We start from the raw sequence: 18,783 nt of genomic DNA, 5'->3' as shown, positions 1-18,783 counted from the left end.
CAAAACTTGATTTTAAAGTTTTATTTAAACTCTTTAACGGAGGTATGCTATCATAGATGTTTAAGGTAAGAGGTGCGAGAGACTAGTTGTAAAGAGTATATGAAAGGATAGAAAAGATTTAGTAAGATGTGATGTAACGTGTTTTCATAGCATCGATGACATATTCTAAGTAGAAAGAAGTAGAGGTCGTGTATTAAGATAAAAGGTTAGTAAAGGTTGAATTTTGTCTTACCTTGCAAAGATTTAGGCTTGTTAGTGTTTGTCGTAGCACTGGTCGTACCCTTGTAGTTTTTGTTTATATAGTTATTATTTATTTTTTTAGACTTTACATGGTTTATGTTGCTAAGTTGTTGTTTTTTATTCGTTGTTTTCTTCTTCATTTACTAAGATTCTGATTCACTTGAGTTGAGGGTCCTTCAAAGACAATCCCCTATTTCTAGGAGATATTGGTAAGGAATGTGTACACTTTACCTTATGCAAACCATACTTAGAGGAATTTCGAAGCGTGAAAAATACTTTATAGTGTTCTGAAGTTAATCTCAATTCAAACAACACAATTTCAATTAAATTGCTCAAAAGTTGAACCCCAACACTTGTTCAATTCAATGGAACGATGAAGAGATGAGAGAGATATAAATATTAGTGATCGTTACTTCGGCAATTGTTGATGCTGAAAAGCTCTCCTGTAGCAATGGTTAAACATGGCTAGTCAAATCTACAGGAGTAGATTCGATTTCGTTGGAGCAAGATCGTAGGAGAGCTCAGCGAGGGCAAAGGTCAATTGAGTCAGAGTGGCCTTGCCAAAGTGAGCCAGACTTTGCAAAAGCAGATACATCAACAACTGGTGGTGCATCACTGGATTTGGATTAAAATTCTAAATCTCTGATACACTATGAGTTTATTCAGTATCTCATGAACGAAAATCACATATGATATTCAATCTGAAACGACATTTCAAACTTAATAGAGCTGTCAACACATCCAACGAAAGTTGGCTCGATGAAAAATAAGTCACACGCCTAATGCTCATTTTATCAAACAAAACAAAAGGTAGCTTGATATAGCTTTGAGGCCTTGGGGCCCGGAAATCCATCTAGACTTCAAAAAATTTCAAAATACATTATCTTGCATAAAAATGAAACAATTGTCTAGTGACCATCCCAATAAATCATAATTAAGTTATGATAATTATAAACAAACTTTAAGTGTCGAAAACACGACAAAACTAAGAAAATGGCCAGAGAGAGAGAGAGTGTGTGTGTGTATATATATATATATATAAAGTGAAAATTACACAGAGAAGCAAACTTACACTATTTAATTACTTATCATAGTTCTAGTTTGCTATAATTACCACTTGCGACTAATATACATTAATTATGTGGGCTGACATAGAGTTTGTATAATTAGTCATGTTTGTATATGTATAATTTGTCTGGATATACAAATAAATATGTATAATTTTCTAGTCTATATACATATATAATTCACCTCTCTCCCACTCTCTCCCCTCTCTCACTAGCCTCTTTCCTCCCTCTTCCATTCTCGCTTGCCATTTATACATATGTATATGTACAATATACAATTATATATATATACAATTCACCTCTCCCTCACTCTCTGTCCTCTCTCACTCGCCTCTCTATTCTCTCTCCCAGTCTCGCTCCCATCTCTCCTCCTTCTCCCAATCTCTCTTGTCATATATATAATTACACATGTATAATATATGATTATCTAACCAATATACATATACAGTTCATCTTTCTCCCGCTCTTTTTTCCCTCTCTCTCGCCTCTCTCCTCTTTCTCCCAGTCTTGCTCGCCTCTCTCCTCCAAATAACATGTAGCTACAAATTATAATTATTAAACTATAGCTATAAAAAGTAATTAATTATTTTTAAGTGGCTATATGTGAAAGTTGCCCTATATAAAACTACATATCGTATTAGTAGAATTCACTCGTATTTTTTTTTATCAATCAACAAAGTAGCAAAAGAATTAATCGAGTAATTGACAAGCAAAGAAAACACCTTAAAAATAGATCAATAAATCATAAATAAGAAAATAAACAGATACACAAAGAGGATAAATAACTAAATGGATTAAATTATTAAAAGTAAATAATAAGAAAACAATTTGCTACTGAAAGTCTAAAACGAAATTAAAGAATGGGAATTTTTTATTCAAAACAACTGCCTCCACAAAAAATTGGGGTTTAAATTGAAAATACTAAAACTACATGGACTAATCTGTAACAGGGGTCTGTATAAAATCTGGAATTTATCCCCAAATCCACCCCGACAATCAATCAGTTTCTCATCCGTGGAAACCCTAGTTCCGGCACCCCCCATAAAGCTTTACTCTTTTGGCTTTCTTTTCAGTTTTCCGTTCGATCCGCTTCGGAATTCAACGGACTTTTCGGCGAGTTCACCGTGCGCGAAGAGGAATTGACGATTTCCGGTAGAGAAACCTCTCCTGTTATCTGAAGAATTGTCGGTCGACGGGCGGTCGGTTGGTCGTCGCTGATTGGATTCGATTCAATTCAATCGATCTGAAGAATCCGGTGTTCTATAAACCCATAGAAAGCTTCTGAGTTTATCGGATAGAATCATCAACCTCTTCAAGGGTATCCGCTAAGAGAGACGCCCGGCGTGATTAGATAGATCGGATCGAGATCGTCCCCAGTCGAAGGAGTAGCGGTAGCAGTGGTTTGATTTTGGTTATAATAAGCTTGCCTTTAGATATTGCTGCTGACGGAAGCTTGCGGATTATTTTGCTCGTGGAGGATGTTCCTACTGATCTATTGGAGGAATTTGGTTTGACTGATTTTCTTGAGTTATTGAAGAGAAGTTGTGAGCTAGAAAAAAGAGCTTTTAATATTTTTGTACTTTATATCAATTTTCTTTGAGTTCAATATCAGGCCTATTATGATTTTTTGATCGGCCTCGTTGTTGTTATATTGTTTTTGTTTGAGGAAAAAAAGGAATTTTAAGAAAAAAGGAGCTATGTCAGTTTATTTTAAGTTTAAAAGTGCGAAAGATTATGATTCAATTCCAATTGATGGTCACTTTATTACTGTTGGTAATTTGAAAGAAAAAATATTTGAATCCAAGCATCTGGGCAGGGGTACAGATTTCGACCTCGTTGTCACCAACGCCCAGTCTAACGAAGGTTGGTTAGCTTCAATATAGTTAGTCATTTTCGTGCATTCCTAGTTGCATTTCTAGTAGTATTGCGCAAGTTGTTGTGTGACATTGACCTTGGGGTTTAGTGTAACTAAGGCATTGTTACTGAGGTGTTTCTCAGGGTGTTATTTTGGTTGATTCAATTATGATCTCTCTGCTATCAAATATATTTAGGTACTTTAGTATGTGCATTTTCCAAAAATAGAAGTGGCTTTTAACAGATGAAGATGATCACAGTGATTCGATTTAATTTTGAGTTGCTAAATTTATGCCTTTGAAATGAGAAGGATGATGCATTGACTCTTAAAAGGACCTTTGCATTGTAAAAATGTCTGATTGTAGTTCTCATTCTCTTTGGTATAATTCTGGCATCTCATCTTGATGGGTGGGTTGATAATTATATTGGTTTAAAAGGAGAGTCGTCTATTCGTTAATGTTTAAGTGCTGGGTTTGTAAAACTTGAGCTAGTACCATATCATTCTGCAACTTGGTTATTCCATAGTAGTCTTTGAAGAACTTCACCAATACTACTATGTATTGTACGACCCGGCACACAATATGTACCTTACTAGTGCTAGCCGAGGAAAAAGGTTTCATGTGAAGAGCCTATTTCACTCAAGGTTGATGTCACACAACAAATCTCATGGTCTAGTTGATCCTGTGTAAGGAATATAGTGCTCGGCGAATAGTTTGTTTTGATTAGGGTGCATGAATGCTGGATCATACCAAATTGATTGCATAATTTGTATTTCCATCCATATGTTTGTGAACTCTACAGGGCTTTATGTGTTTTGTCTTCTCTTTTTGCAATTTCAGAATATCTTGATGAGGACACCTTGATTCCCAAAAATACTAGTGTTTTGATTCGTCGCGTTCCTGGACGACCTCGCATGCCCATAGTAACTGCACCTGTAACAGAACCAGACGAGTATTAATCTTGATCCTTTTGACTCTCATCTGTTAGATTTATGAATACAAATACTGCTTTATCGTTGAGAATCCAAAATCTGTGGAAAAAAAGACGGTTTACCTGGATTAGTTACATTGTTTATTCCAAAGAAAAGAGTGACGTGGGTTACTTTTCTTCTTGGAGCTGGTGGTGGGGTGTTATGGGTGTTTACTAAATCTCAAGATCCTTTTTCTTTGATTTTTTCCTTTCCCTTATGAAGATCTTAGAATGGTGGTGGGGTGGGTATAGACCTTTACACTGTGTGGAGGGTGGTTGAAAGGGGGAGGCGTACAGGGGGAGAATAGATGCTAATGCCGTCATTTGCATTTTGTTGAATATGATGTTCAAAGCTTCTTTTTCCTCCCCCCTCTCCCCAGGGTGGGCATTGGTAATCATATGTCCTTGTACTGCTTTTGTCTTTTGGTCTGTGCCATAATAGCTGTGTTGAATATGACCAAGATGTGTTTTCTGCAGGCCCCAGGTAGAATACCGATCTGAGGAGGCTCAAGCAGTTAGAAGTAATTTTGTGGGAGGGGAGTCATCTGCCACCAAATATGTAAGCGCCCGTAACACTCTGCATTAGGAGAGTGTTGGTGATTGTAGTTGTAACAATTGGTGATCTTTAAGCATACTGAAATATCTATATCCATTTTGTAGCCTGAAGATCTTGAATGGGATGAATTTGGAAATGATCTTTACTCTATTCCTGAAACAATATCAGTACAGTCAAGCAACCAAGTGCAGGATGCTCCTCCTCCAAGTAAAGCTGATGAGGAGAGTAAGATCAAAGCTTTAATTGACACTCCAGCCTTAGATTGGCAGAGGTGGGAAAGCTTCTTTTTTCTCCTTTTGAAATGTTCATGCACACTTGACTCTGTTTTTATTGCATTAGCTGTTACTATTTCTAATATGTGATGATATTGGTATGAAAATGATTCTTATGGTCCTTATGTTGATGCAGTCAACCCTCTGATGGCTTTGGTGCTGGTAGAGGGTATGGACGAGGTCAAGGTGGAAGAATGATGGGTGGACGTGGTGGGCGAGGTTTTGGTAATTCACTCTAAATTGTCTGTTAATCTACTATGAATCTTCCTATCCGTGTTGGGTTGAAGGACATTGTTCACTTAAGTGTTTGCTAACTTGACATAGTAGTCTTTCCATGGGTTTATTTCATTACAACAATTATGCGTTGATCGGAAGCAAGTTGATGGTTATATGAATCCTTACTGTCCAAGTGACTCCATTAAAGCCGGTCTCAGTTCCACATGCCTTCATTTCATTCTTTTGTAAAATTTAGTGACAAAAGACTCATCAGGCCAATTGTAGGTTGAAATTTTTTAAGATCTTGTGGTCAAGTTTCTTTCACTTTCCATGTGGTTGGATAACTGTCAAGATGCTTTTAAGTATGTATTAAATTTTATGTTGCTACTGGTTAGATGATTTACAAATTTAGTTGAATATTTAGTTCTATTTTTTTATGTATACTCAAATTGAATGCTGCTCTTCCAGGTTGGGGTGGTGGATTGGAACGGAAAACACCACCACCAGGCTATGTATGCCATCGCTGTAAGGTGCCTGGTATGTTTTTTATTCTTCATCCACGTACTGGTCATTGTCTATGAAATCTGCTATTAGCATGCTGAGTCATTGTATCCAATTATGACATAATTACAGGGCATTTCATTCAGCACTGTCCAACAAATGGTGACCCCAATTTTGACATTAGGAAAGTGAAACCTCCAACTGGCATTCCGAAGTCCATGTTAATGGCAACCCCAGATGGTTCATATGCTTTACCAAGTGGTGCCAGTGCTGTTTTAAAGCCCAATGAGTAAGATTTCGTGTTATGTTGGTATTGCTGTGTCTGCTTGTAACAAGAATGTATATGACTGGCCCACTCGTTGTAGGGCTGCTTTTGAAAGAGAAGTTGAAGGGATGCCTTCTATACGTTCCGTTGGTGATCTTCCACAAGAGCTTCATTGTCCCTTGTGTAAAGAAGTAATGAAAGATGCAGTGTTGACAAGCAAGTGTTGTTTTAGCAGTTACTGCGATAAATGTAAGGAGCAAGCTGTTTAATTTGAGTGTTGTGTTGATTAAGTGTTTTTTCTATAAACGCAAGGAGTTTGCTGTTCAATGTGGGTGTTGTGTTGTAGCTTCTACAGTGAAATTTGGTTTTTTACTATTCAATTTTAGTGTGCCTGTATTCTGGAATTTCAAACTGATTGCAAGGGTGATCCTCAGGCATAAGGGATCATATCATCTCGAAGTCGGTGTGTGTCTGTGGGGCCACAAATATACTTGCTGATGACCTGTTACCCAACAAGACTGTGAGGGATACAATTAATAGAATATTGGAATCAAATAATAGCAGTGCAGAGCATGGGGGTAGTGCTCTCCAAGTTCAAGGTCAGTACCGGTTCTAACTCTCTGAACTGTTCTCTCGTTCAAGTCCATTATCTGCTTGATGTTTTTATTAGGCTTAGGTCTTGCCTTTGTTGTTATATCTTCCAGATATGGAGTCAGCGCGCATTCTCCCACCAAAGATTCCATCTCCTTCACAATCTGCAGCTTCAAGGGGTGAGCCGTTGCCACCACCACCACCTCCTCCACCTGTTAAGGAGGAAAATTCTAAAGCCCAGGAGATTGCAGAAGAGGGTAAGAATGGCAGTGCTTCTCAGCAAATGTTGGAAAGAGGAAGAACTTTGAAGGTTGCAGATGTTTCTGAAGCTACACACGAGTCCGTCAGTGTTAAAGAACCTGTATCCCCGGGGAGTGCTCCATTGGCTGATGAAGAGGTTCAGCAAAAGCCTGTAGTTGGGGAGGCAGGTAATGGTGCTCTTTCGTTTACCTCTTTGGATTCGCAAGTTATTGTTTTTTTTCTTACCGAGCAGCTTAGAGGAGATGCTTTAGTTTCTTACTTCCCTTGGATCGGGAAGTGTTCTCATCTAGATATTGTTCTTTTATGTTTTCAGGAAAAAAAAAGAAGAAGAAAAAAACACGATTGCCTTTGAACCGTATGTACTCGCTTCCTTTATCTTGTGCACGTATTGATAGATTTGTTAACTATTTTGGAATAAAACTTTGATTATTATGTCTGCATTCTTGATGGAGCTTTGTACACTTCCTAGTTCCTAAATTACTTGGTGCCCTTGCAGCTGCTGCTGCTGAGATGCAGTGGAGAGCTGCACAAGATCTTGCTGCTGAGAATTATATGATGTCCATGGGTCCTGCTGCCTATAATCCATATTGGACAGGCATGCAACCTGGACTAGATGGGTTTGGAGCCCCTTATCCTGGTGCCATGCCATATAATCCTTATGGAATGGGTCCTCTAGATGTGCCCTTTATGCCGCCTCCTGTCGTACCACATGATCCATTTGGCGGACAAGGTTTTATGCTGCCTTTCGGTCCTCCGATGCAGAGGTAATAACCTCCATTGTATTTTATTCTAAACTTCTTATGCTGTCTTTCGGTCCTCCAATGCAGAGGTATAACTTCCATTGTATTTTATTCTAAACTTCTCTCTGTTTAATCTCTGATAAGTATTTTCACATGTTTTCGGGTCTCTCTTGCAGTTTCTGATGATGGTCATATATTGTAGTTTAATTACTTCTATATTAGTGTATCTGTATACAAATATGTTGGCGCATTTGCGATTAGTGGTACCTGACTGGATAAAATTGGCCACCAAATTTTAGGGACCTTGCAGCAGACTTTGGGATGGGATTTAATGCTGGCCCACCAATCATGAGTAGAGAAGAATTTGAGGCTAGAAAGGCTGATCTGAGAAGGAAACGTGAGAGCGAGAGACGTGGAGAGAGGTAATTTGACCATTCTTGTTAATTCGTAGCACATTATGGTGCTCTTTCCGTGGGTGATGTTAAATCACATCCAGTGGTCTGAGCACTATGCATTGAGGTTTTGCAAAGAATTTACATGTAGATGATATTGAAATTATGATCACTTGTTGAGCTTTGAGTAGAGGTTTTTGCGCTCTGTTTACTCCTAGTGCTTCCGTATAACTTAGGTTTTCTATACTTGGTAGTCACGTTGCTATCAATTTGCACAATCTATTTATATCCTCCTTAGTAGGTTATTATTGTCAACAGTCATCGTCTTTTCTGCTTCTACTCTTTTGATCACCTTCAATGACAATTTGATAATATATTTGTTATTTTCAGCAGGGAGTTCCCTAAAGACAGGGAGCATGCAAGGGATGTTGGGAGCACTGCTGATGGTCCTTCCCTGAAACCCAAATCTGTATGTATCTTGATCATCAAATATTATAGGCCATTTTGGCCCTATATTTTAGTTGACATGCTGTGTGTGAGGGGAAAAGTTTGGCTTGGTTTAGCCAAGAAGCAGCTAACAGCTAGTTTCCAGTTTCATCTTTCTATTACATGTAAAAGTAAAAAAATCAACAGTATTGGAGACTGAATTTCTTGGATAATTTTCTAAGATCATAAGTACAGGACACATTTCTTTGGATTACCTTGATATCTTGACGATTGAGTGTATTGGAGATCAGTTGCCCATTATGCAAAAAGGGGATATATGACTTTCTACCGTAGTTGGTGCTCCTTTCGAATGCCTGATGTTGCTTGATGGCAAACGATATTGTGGCAGTTTTTTGTTGCCGGGCAGTTGACTGGAGCTCAATTTTTAGGAGCTATCAGAACAGTACCCATTAAGATGTTGGTTTATATTTTTTGTTAGTTCGTTTTTCTGGTTTCTGTTCATTGGATGTGGTGGATGATGATAAGTGATTTTGTTCCCTTATGTACCTCCCTCTTTTTTTAAAAAAATAAACCATTTCCCAACAGCATCGAGATTTGGCTATTGCAGAAACGTTTTATGATGATGTTTGCCTAATTTGACAAAAATGATGAAGTGGATAGGACTCCAGAAGTGTTCTTAAGTCTAGACTTGGAAACAAAAGAATCATTGAGTGGAGTGGGAGATGGTGATGTAAATCATCTTATAACAAAAATGGAGTGGCATTTTACGGGTCCCCATAAATGTACACGAAGGTGTATTGATTTTAAATATTTGCTACACCTCTTAAAATTAAAAGAAAAACCAAGTGCAGAAAAAAGAACTCAAACTGAGGAAATCCTTTTGAAAACTCAACCTGAGTTGAAGAGCCTATTGTTAAGAGTTTTAAATTTCTTGGTTATCAAATAAATAATTAAGGAGATGTAAATTTATTTCTCAAGAAAAATATTTCTTGTAAAATTTAATGTCATCTCCTTTTGTAGTGTGTATTTCCGTCAATGTTATTTTTTTTTTGAATAGCTGTGAATTTCTCATTTCTTTTTATGGCTTTAGACCTGCATTGCATTTTTGACTCTTCTTTGTTTTTGCAATAGTTGATATTAATATGTACATTGATGATTCCACAGAAAGCTCCGTCGAGCTCGAGCCGTCCCCGCCAACCTGAGAGGCCTTCCCCAGACCTTGACCACCGCGTTGATGACCACCGCCGACCTGAGAGACCATCGCCAGATCTTGACCACCGCCGCCGAGCTGAGAGGCCATCGCCAGACCTTGACCACCGCCGCCGATCTGAGAGGCCATCGCCAGACCATGATTACCCCCGCCGACCTGAGAGGCTGTCTCCAGATCGCCGATTGCGTGACCCTGAACTTCCTCGCCCTTCTTCCAAGAAAAAGTATGAAGATTATGACGATCATCACCATGAGGACCGCCACCGCCATGAGGACCGCCATCAGCGCGGTACCCATCGCAGTAGCAGTAGCCATCACCGTTCAGAATCTTCAGCTAACGCCAAACCATCCTCCGTAGGCCCATCTGAACCGCAATCCAAATCCGTTGATAAGAGGAAGGCCAGTGTTTTTTCTCGTATCAGTTTCCCAGCCGAAGATTCAGCAGCAGCTTCAAAGAAGCGAAAGGTGCCATCCTCGAGTGAAGTACCAGTGAGTTCTTCAGCGAGCCACAGGGGTGGCACAACGAATGGGTATCATGGGGAGTACAAAACGACTACTGGATCAAGGAAGAGTGCCACTGTGAGTGTGGATTACGAGAGTAGTGATGATGATCGGCACTTCAAAAGAAAGCCTTCAAGGTACGAACCATCTCCGCCACCAGCTTTTGTAGGGTGGGAAGAAGAGGAGCAGGAGGGGCCTCCTCCTAGGCATAACAAAGGGGACTAGGGGAAGGGGGTAATCTGCATATAAGTTATGTTTGCATTTTTCACATCTTTACTATGTCAATTATTTGCGTTTCACTTGTAGCACTATACTGGGGTATGTTGTTGTTGTTGACTTTCTAATGTGTCAGTTCACCATTTTCTTGGGTTCTTTCCAGCTATTCTGTTGGTAGATTTTGATGCAATACTGTGCAATATTTAGAGTTGAATGTACGTATATTGCTTTGAATCTCTTTTTTGTTTCTCATTTCCTTGTCGTGTCTTCATTTGTGCATTATGTATTAGTTTTACTGTCTTGGCAAAAAAATATGTTACTGGCTTAACTGTCTTAAATGTAGCTTTACTTACCTAGGTTTGTTTATCTAAGGAACACAACAGTTAGGGGCTTATAGTTAATATGAGTCTCGTTTGTCATGCTAACAAAAAAGCATCTGGTTAGTTATGAACATTGTTGGCTTAACCTCTCTGGCAACCTGTCTTATGATATTTATTATAATATATTTCTTTAGCTGGCAGAATTCTGAATGTCAAAATAATTCATGGGAAGGAAGAGAATAAAGAGAAAAATATAGACGTCTCTACTTTGCTTTGTACATATAACTTATCTAGAGGAGCCTGCACAGGTTCACTTGCATGCCTTTTAGTTCGACAGTTGTATGTTAATTTTGTCACCAAGTATTGTGAGTGAGAATATCACTTTGAAGCTTTGATGGGAACAATCTCATATTGTATGTGGCATTATATTCACTTGTATCTCTTTTAAATTGTTGCTAAGTCATTTTTGTTTGAGATGCCAGTGGAGTTCTTTTGTGTGTTTAGCCTCTTCATTATTGAGTACAGCTATCCTTCTACCATTCCTGTCATAGCTTTCATAATGTCCTTGTGGTCCTTTTTCTACGTATGCTTAACTCGTTGGTTCTCGGTGCAGGTTGAGATAGTATATGATGATGGGGTGACTGGATCAAAAAGAATCTTGCATGGATATAAATACAGGTAGAGAGTAGTTCGCTCTTGTTCAGACATTTTTCACATATTTGCCTCAGACAATGCTATTACTCTCACTTACATGCCTTGCTGTTTCACCTCGTTTCGTTTTGAGTTGACATTTTGTTTGATTGGGGTGCAGATTCAGAATGCGCGGGCATCTTTTTAACATTCAAATCTGGATAGAGTTTCCTGAGTGATACCATCTACTTCACAAAGCTCTCGGTGCAACGGTATGAGTTTTTGGTTTGATCCTTGAGAGATGGGAACAGTACGAATTTGCGCATCCAAGGATCGTCAATACATGAACGTTCTAATGAATTGTTGTAGATTCCATCTAAGAATTGTATTATCTTATGAATGCTACATGGTTGGTTTTAGTTATAATTGCAAACATCGAAATTTCAAAATATAAGACCGCGATTTCGCCAAATTTTTATTGCAATAATTATCAGTATTATGTGGCATTGGAGATTTCATATCATTGTGGGTTATCTCCTATTTGTTTAGACTATATTCTCACTCCAATCCTTATAATTTCCCTTTAATGTTTAGTTGGAAGTGATCTATTGAAGTGAAAAAGGTTGTTTGGCTATCACAATGAGAGTAATGTTAAAATATATTTCTTTTTACAATGTCATTTTTTCTGTAAATAGTGGTCTGGTTATATTTGTCAATCTTATCAAATCGATGTATAAATAATATTTTTCATATTATATTTTTGATAGTTAATTTGACCGATCTAGAAAAATCAATAAGTAATTCGTGTTCATTGTAATTAATTTATACGTTCATTAATTATTTTCTCGATTGCATTATTCGATAAAATTTATTTTTTTTAAAAAAATCGCATCAAACATTAAAAATAAAATTATTTATCATTTTATTGAAAATTTTACTTTAAAAATAAAATAAAATTATGAACTTACTATGCTGAGATTATTGTAGCATAGTTTTTAAAGAAAATTACTTGCTTACATAAATATTCTCCTCAAACTCGTAGAAAGGATGTGAAAAAGTCACAAGGGCAATTGTATTTTTAATTATGTTAATGTATATATTAAAAGCTTGCACATAGTTAATATTACTTTATTATTCACTTGTTTTTATATTCTGTAATGTATTAAAATTTTAAAATAACAAATAATTTTAAGACAACTATAACAACAATGTGTTTCGATTCATAAAGAAAAAAAATTATTTCAAAAATACCTAAAGAAAATAATATCAATAATAAAATAATATGATAATTAAAATACTATACACAATATAAAATTACAACTTTAAATATTAGGAGTAAGAAGTAGCAGAAAATAGTAACATCATATTTCCATTTATTGCAATTAAAACTCAAATATTATTATTATTGAAAGTACACAATTTATCAAATTTTAATAATTATTACAAACACAGGGCTTGTTCACTTAAAATAGGTGGGTCCACTGACCGCTATTTATTTATTGGTATAATTAAGAGGTTCATAATTGACACCTCAACATTTAATTTTAATTTTCAGAACTTTTACTTCGAAATTAAAAGTGGGTACAGAAACTAAATTAAGAAACAATAAATCATACAGACAAAGTCATTATTATTAGAGTTACTTATACGGAATTATTATTATTATTATTTTTAGAAAAAAAAAATATAAGAAAAAAAATGAATAAATTGTATAATTAATGGTATCTGAAACAAGTTACTCCAAGATCCAGTAGTTTTAAAAAATAGTACTACTATTTATAATGTCAGATAATTCATTTATGTCACTATTTCTTGCATTCGATGAAAATTAGGATAGTTTGAATTAAATATGAAAATTTTTATTATTAAATAAATTAAAGTAGCGATAATTTAAATTCGATCTAGTTATGGAGTGGTTTCTTTTTTTAATTGGACATGTTATTTCATCTTTCGGAGGACTAGACTTCATCAAGAGGTTTTTATTTTTCGAAAAATTATGTAGAGTAATATATATTTAACTTACATTAGGTATTATAATTATAGTTTAAGAAAATTATAATTAGCGGCTACAATTTTTTTACTTTTTATTATTCGTCTTATTTGTATAAACACTGAATTGTATAATTTTGTTTCTGATTGTATACTAGAATTTGTATTTGATTACCCTAGTTATGTTGTATATAATTCATAATATATTACTTTCTTTGTAAATTGACAAGTGAAATATACAAACAAAGTTATGAAGAATTCCTGAAATTAGTATGAAAATTCTCATGTAATTTACAGTTTTCTTATAGTGATATAAATTACAGTGTCCATAACAAACATACCTATAGTTATGAAACACAATTATTAAAATGTAGAGACTTATTATGTATATTATCTTGGGAAAATTGTACATAATAGCAAACTAATAACCTAAAATAAATGGAGTAGCTAGGGTTTGATTTAATTGTGCCCCATAGCAAACGTTTGCAAAAAATTCCCAGGCACCTCTCTCCCAAATATCTCGCTCGCCACTCTCCTCCAATCTCTCGCTCGCTTCCTCACTTTTTATACAAACATAAGTGTATAAAAATTGTTTCTAATTGTATAAAGCAGAGAAAATTGTATAAATACATATATTTTTGTTCCTCACTCCCCCCTCTTCCAGATCTCGCTTGCCACTCTCCCAGATCTCGCTCGCCACCCTCGCCTTTCTCACTTATACAAACAGAAGCGAAATGTATAAATTGCGTTTCTGTTTGTATAAAGCGTGAGAAAATTGTATATATGCATGCAAGTACATATATTTTAGTCCTATACACTTATAATTATACAATAAAAATACTCCCCTGCCCAATTTCTTTTGCCTTTTTCTCTTTCTCGTTTTATACAACTTTCAAATTGTATCTGATTTCTCTCTTTCTCGTTTTATACAATTCGATTCAATTGTATATTCCTTGTCAAGTCTCTTTTGTCTTTCTCTCTTTCTCATTTTATACAAATTCAAATTGTATATAATCGTTCTATACACTTATGATAATAGATTTCATTTTGTACACTTCATTTTTATACAGTTCTCTGCCCAAGTGTCTTTCTCTTTCTTGTTTTATACACTTCGTTTTATACAATTTGCTTCAACTGTATATGTATAACGAATTATACAGTTTCTATGTTTGCTATGGAGCGCAATCATGCAAACTTTGCTATAACATACAAATATGAATTTTTTATTTGCTATATGTGAAAGTTGCCCTATTATCTTTACTATTTCTAAAAATTTCTCTTTTTTCTCTCACGTAATTTTGCCCACCCGTTTCATTTCTTACCGAAGGAAAAATTAGCCTAAATAACCATGAAATTGAGCCACTTAAACTAAAAATAGTCATGTATGATACATATACAATCAGTGTATATATAATTTATTTATATAAGCTCCAAAAAGTAGACAAAATTTCTGAATTAACTATTTGTATAAAAATCATAATGCAAATTAATCGAAGCTCTAAAATAATTACCTGACATAATTAGTATAGACATTTTAATTGAATTAAAGTTAGGTGCTAATGACTAAACGATGGCAATTAAATAACAATTAGGTCAACAATGAATTGCTCATATATAATTGCTTAGTACCAAGCTAATTCAAATTCATGTATATCTTGCCATGATGACCTTTACCTAAAATTATATTGCATACGAAATTATTGTAAATTCAAATTTAATTACTACCAAATTTATTGACTAGTTGCATTATGAGTTTTTTTTTTTTTTTAATTTCTTCAATTTGGAATTTGAAATTATGACTTCAAATAATATTTTTGTTATACAAATAAGTGTCACTACCCTCTACGATACTTGGACATAATTGAATATAATATTTTTGTTATAAAAAAAAATAGATTAATGTCTTCTATGATAGTTGATGTACATGTTGGTTGCTCACTTCAATCTTTTTTTTAATAGAAATTCCAAAATCCTATAAGTTATTATAAGTAGGGGCGGAAGTAGATGTTTGTATATTAATTCATAAAAATTCAGTAGTTTTTATGTATATTATGAAATTATCTAAGCAATTGATTGTGAACTCAATTATTATTATAATATTAACTTGAGGTCGACAGAGAAATTCATTAACTTCAAATTATGGATTCACCCTTCCATTATAACTCATAATTTTATATCCTTTATGATACAATAATATATATGCCTTTTCATCATACTTCATGTAAAGATCTTTTTAATTAAAATTTATTTGGCTAAGATAGTTCTTCTACTTGTTTTTCCTACTAAATCAATTAAGTTTAGAGGTACTTTACCATACAACTCCAAAAATAGTTATAATATCGCGCGGAAGATAACTTTTTCTTTTTTTAATTTCATGTCTGATGTTAGAATATTTATATTGAAATCTGATTAAATAAGAATCCACACATTACATAGTCCATTTTTAATCACCTCCTAACAAGAAAACTTTTCAATACAAATTCCATTTTTCCATGATAATCATTTTATTAATCAAAATTCAAACTAATAGTAAATGCTAGTACATGCATAGTTGACTTTCATGAGATATAGTTAATAGGAATTAGATAAAAACAAATTAAAATAATTGATTACGATCAAATCCATAGGTAGATGATAGATCTGCATTCATGATTCTAACAGTTGAGAGTTTATTAAAATAATTTTTGAGAAATAATAATAATAATTATAATAATATGCGTCTATGTCACACGATCTTGGTGTTGTTTAGTACCAAAAAAAAAAATAATTTTTCAAGAAATATTATCCACCAATAATAATTAATTTTATTGCATTTTTTAATCATACCTTTTTTTTTAAAAAAAATGAATTGATTATTGACCGTTATATTATGTCAATACTCATATATTATGTTAAGACTTATATTGTCATTTTTATATTTTGAGGAAAGTGTACTTTTAAAAACAATTCAAATATAACACATTTCTTACATATCTATAAATGACTAATAACATAGTACAATTCAATTAAGAAAATCAAGAATAATTAATCCAATTATCAGTCAAGAATATATATATATATATATATATATATATATATATATATATATTTGGGGAAGGTGAATGCAATGATAATAGGTGTATAATTAGTGTATAATAAATATATAATTCATGTATAATGAATATACACCAACCATACACACATTATTTAATGGTTATTCATTATACACTGCATATTAAATATATTAATTGAAATTTACTTCAATTACACACTGCAAATGCAATGTATAATTAGTATGTATATATTTTTAAAAACTAATATATGATTAATTTACGAATAATTAGAAAGCAAAATGTCACGACCCAAATCCGGGCCGTGACTGGCACCCACACTTACCCTCCTATGTGAGCGAACCAACCAATCTAAACCTTAACATTTCAATGTAATAACAACAGAAAGTAATGCGGAAGACTTAAACTCATTAATAAAAACCAATTCAATAACTATCAATATTCAACATCTATTATTCCCAAAACCTGGAAGTCATCATCGCAAGAACATCTACTTTCAACTACTAATTCTAAGAGTTTCTAAGAAACTAAAAATACATAAGAAGCTAATCCATGCCGGAAGTTCAAGGCATCAAGACATGAAGGAGAAGATCCAGTCCAAGCTAGAAGCGTTAGCTCACCCTGAAGATCCGGTGTGACGAAGACTGGCTTGAGTTACTGTTGAGTCAAAGATGACGGCACGTTTGCTGCACTCCACAAATAACAAGAAGAAAAACATAAAAGTAGGGGTCAATACAAAACACATGTACTGAGTAGATATCATCGACCAACTCAAAATAGAAAACAGTATGTATTAAGCAATATCATAAAATCAACTAATATCCTTAGCATGCAGCATTTACAGTTACCATAACCCTTGGTTACAACACCAAGCACATCAATGAGGACTCACACCTCCTCATCATACTCATTTGGGAATTTAGTTCATTAGATTGGATATTTTAACATATTTCAAGATTCATTATCTTTATTCCCCTCGTGTCGGTACGTGACACTCCGCTCCTCAATATACTATCCTGGTGTCGGAACGTGACATTCCGATCCTCATATACTATCCTGGTACCGGAACGTGGCACCCGATCCATATTCTATCCTGGTGTCGGAACGTGACACCCGATCCATATTCTATCCTGGTACCGGAACGTGGCACCCGATCCATATTCTATCCTGGTGTCGGAACGTGACACCCGATCCATATTCTATCCTGGTGTCGGAACGTGACACCCGATCCATATTCTATCCTGGTACCGGAACGTGGCACCCGATCCATATTCTATCCTGGTGTCAGAACGTGATACTCCGATCCACTAATATCATTCTGTAAATCATCAAGCCTTCTCTATTCCAAGGCATCATCAATCCCATTACTTTAATTCATCAAGCCTTCTTCTATACCAAGGCATCATCATTAATAATGTATATTAAAGTTTCTTTTCAATATTTGGGATTCAATATTTTCATCATGTTATCTTATCACAATCACATAATCATATTCATGCAAACATACAATTAAGCATACAGTAGGGTTTACAATACTACCAATACATATCATTCTCTATTAAGAGTTTACTATGAAAGCATGAAAACCATAACCTACCTCCACCGAAGAATTGAAATCAAGCAAGTTAATCCTCAAAGCTTGGTGTTTTTCCTCTTCTTCTCGATCGTTTCTCTCTCTCCCTTCTTGTTCTTTCTATTTTCTTATTCAAACCCGCTTTCTTTTACCCTAATTAGTATATAATTAAGAATAAAAGATGGCAATAATACCCCACTAATTAACTTAGGGTTACCTCTTTTAACCCCCAAGAATTTGAGTTATTAATATAAACCCACGAAATCTATAATTAAGGAAAGAATAGTCCCAAAACGTCCCTTAAAACGTGTAAGGAAATCCGATTCTGCCTGGGATTTGCGCAACCTGTGACGGGCCGTCGTGCCTGTGACGGGCCGTCGTGCCTGCGACGGTCCGTCCTGCAGGTCGTCGCAAGGTTCAGAGACCCAATATTTCCACCAAGGGTCTGTGACGGTCCGTCACACCTGTGACGGTCCGTCCTGCCATTCCGTCACAAAGTTCAGAGAGTCGATTTTCAGTACCCAATTTCAGATTTTCTAAGTGTTTTGAAACGAGACCCTGCGACGGTCCGTCGTGCCCATGACGTTCCGTCGTGGGGTCCGTCGCTTCTGCCAGTTTTTCCAGAATTGAAGTCTGTTGCTCAAAACGACTAAACGGGTCGTTACATTAGATACCAATTTACCCATCGTTCGTCCCCGAACGATCAAAGGAAGGAAAACAAGGGCGAAAAGGAGTACCTGAATCTGTAAACAGATGTGGGTATTTTTCTCGCATATCCGCCTCCTTCTCCCAAGTGGCTTCTTCAAACGGTCGATTCTTCCATTGCACATTGATGAATGCAATCTCTCTTGACCTCAACTTGCGAACTTCTCTATCTAAAATAGCAACAGGCTCCTCCTCATAAGACAAGTTCTCATCAAGCAA

General features: G+C 35.3%; 1 protein-coding gene across 2 annotated transcripts; it reads left to right on the top strand.

Annotated features, from left to right (window-relative positions):
- Window positions 1-2,250: 2,250 nt before the first annotated feature.
- On the top strand, window positions 2,251-11,719 carry LOC101251343 (E3 ubiquitin ligase PQT3-like). 2 transcript variants are annotated; one of them, XM_010313917.4, is made up of 17 exons: window positions 2,251-3,170; window positions 4,001-4,112; window positions 4,608-4,689; window positions 4,791-4,957; window positions 5,095-5,183; window positions 5,643-5,711; window positions 5,808-5,964; window positions 6,041-6,189; window positions 6,375-6,539; window positions 6,645-6,959; window positions 7,106-7,147; window positions 7,289-7,556; window positions 7,832-7,954; window positions 8,315-8,393; window positions 9,536-10,218; window positions 11,231-11,295; window positions 11,429-11,719. In XM_010313917.4, exons 1-16 carry the CDS (start codon window positions 3,005-3,007, stop codon window positions 11,238-11,240), a joined length of 2,676 nt encoding a protein of 891 aa, XP_010312219.1. In that variant the 5' UTR covers window positions 2,251-3,004; the 3' UTR covers window positions 11,241-11,295; window positions 11,429-11,719. The 2 variants fall into 2 exon arrangements, with proteins under 2 accessions (XP_010312219.1, XP_004249416.1); XM_004249368.5 differs by having other exon boundaries at window positions 2,266-3,170; window positions 8,318-8,393.
- The last annotated feature ends 7,064 nt before the right edge of the window (window positions 11,720-18,783 follow it).

This window comes from Solanum lycopersicum, chromosome 10 (genome assembly GCF_036512215.1).
Source record: "Solanum lycopersicum chromosome 10, SLM_r2.1".
Classification (NCBI taxonomy): domain Eukaryota; kingdom Viridiplantae; phylum Streptophyta; class Magnoliopsida; order Solanales; family Solanaceae; genus Solanum; species Solanum lycopersicum.
Note: the sequence above shows the minus strand (reverse complement) of the source record. Positions and strands in the feature narration are given on the sequence as shown.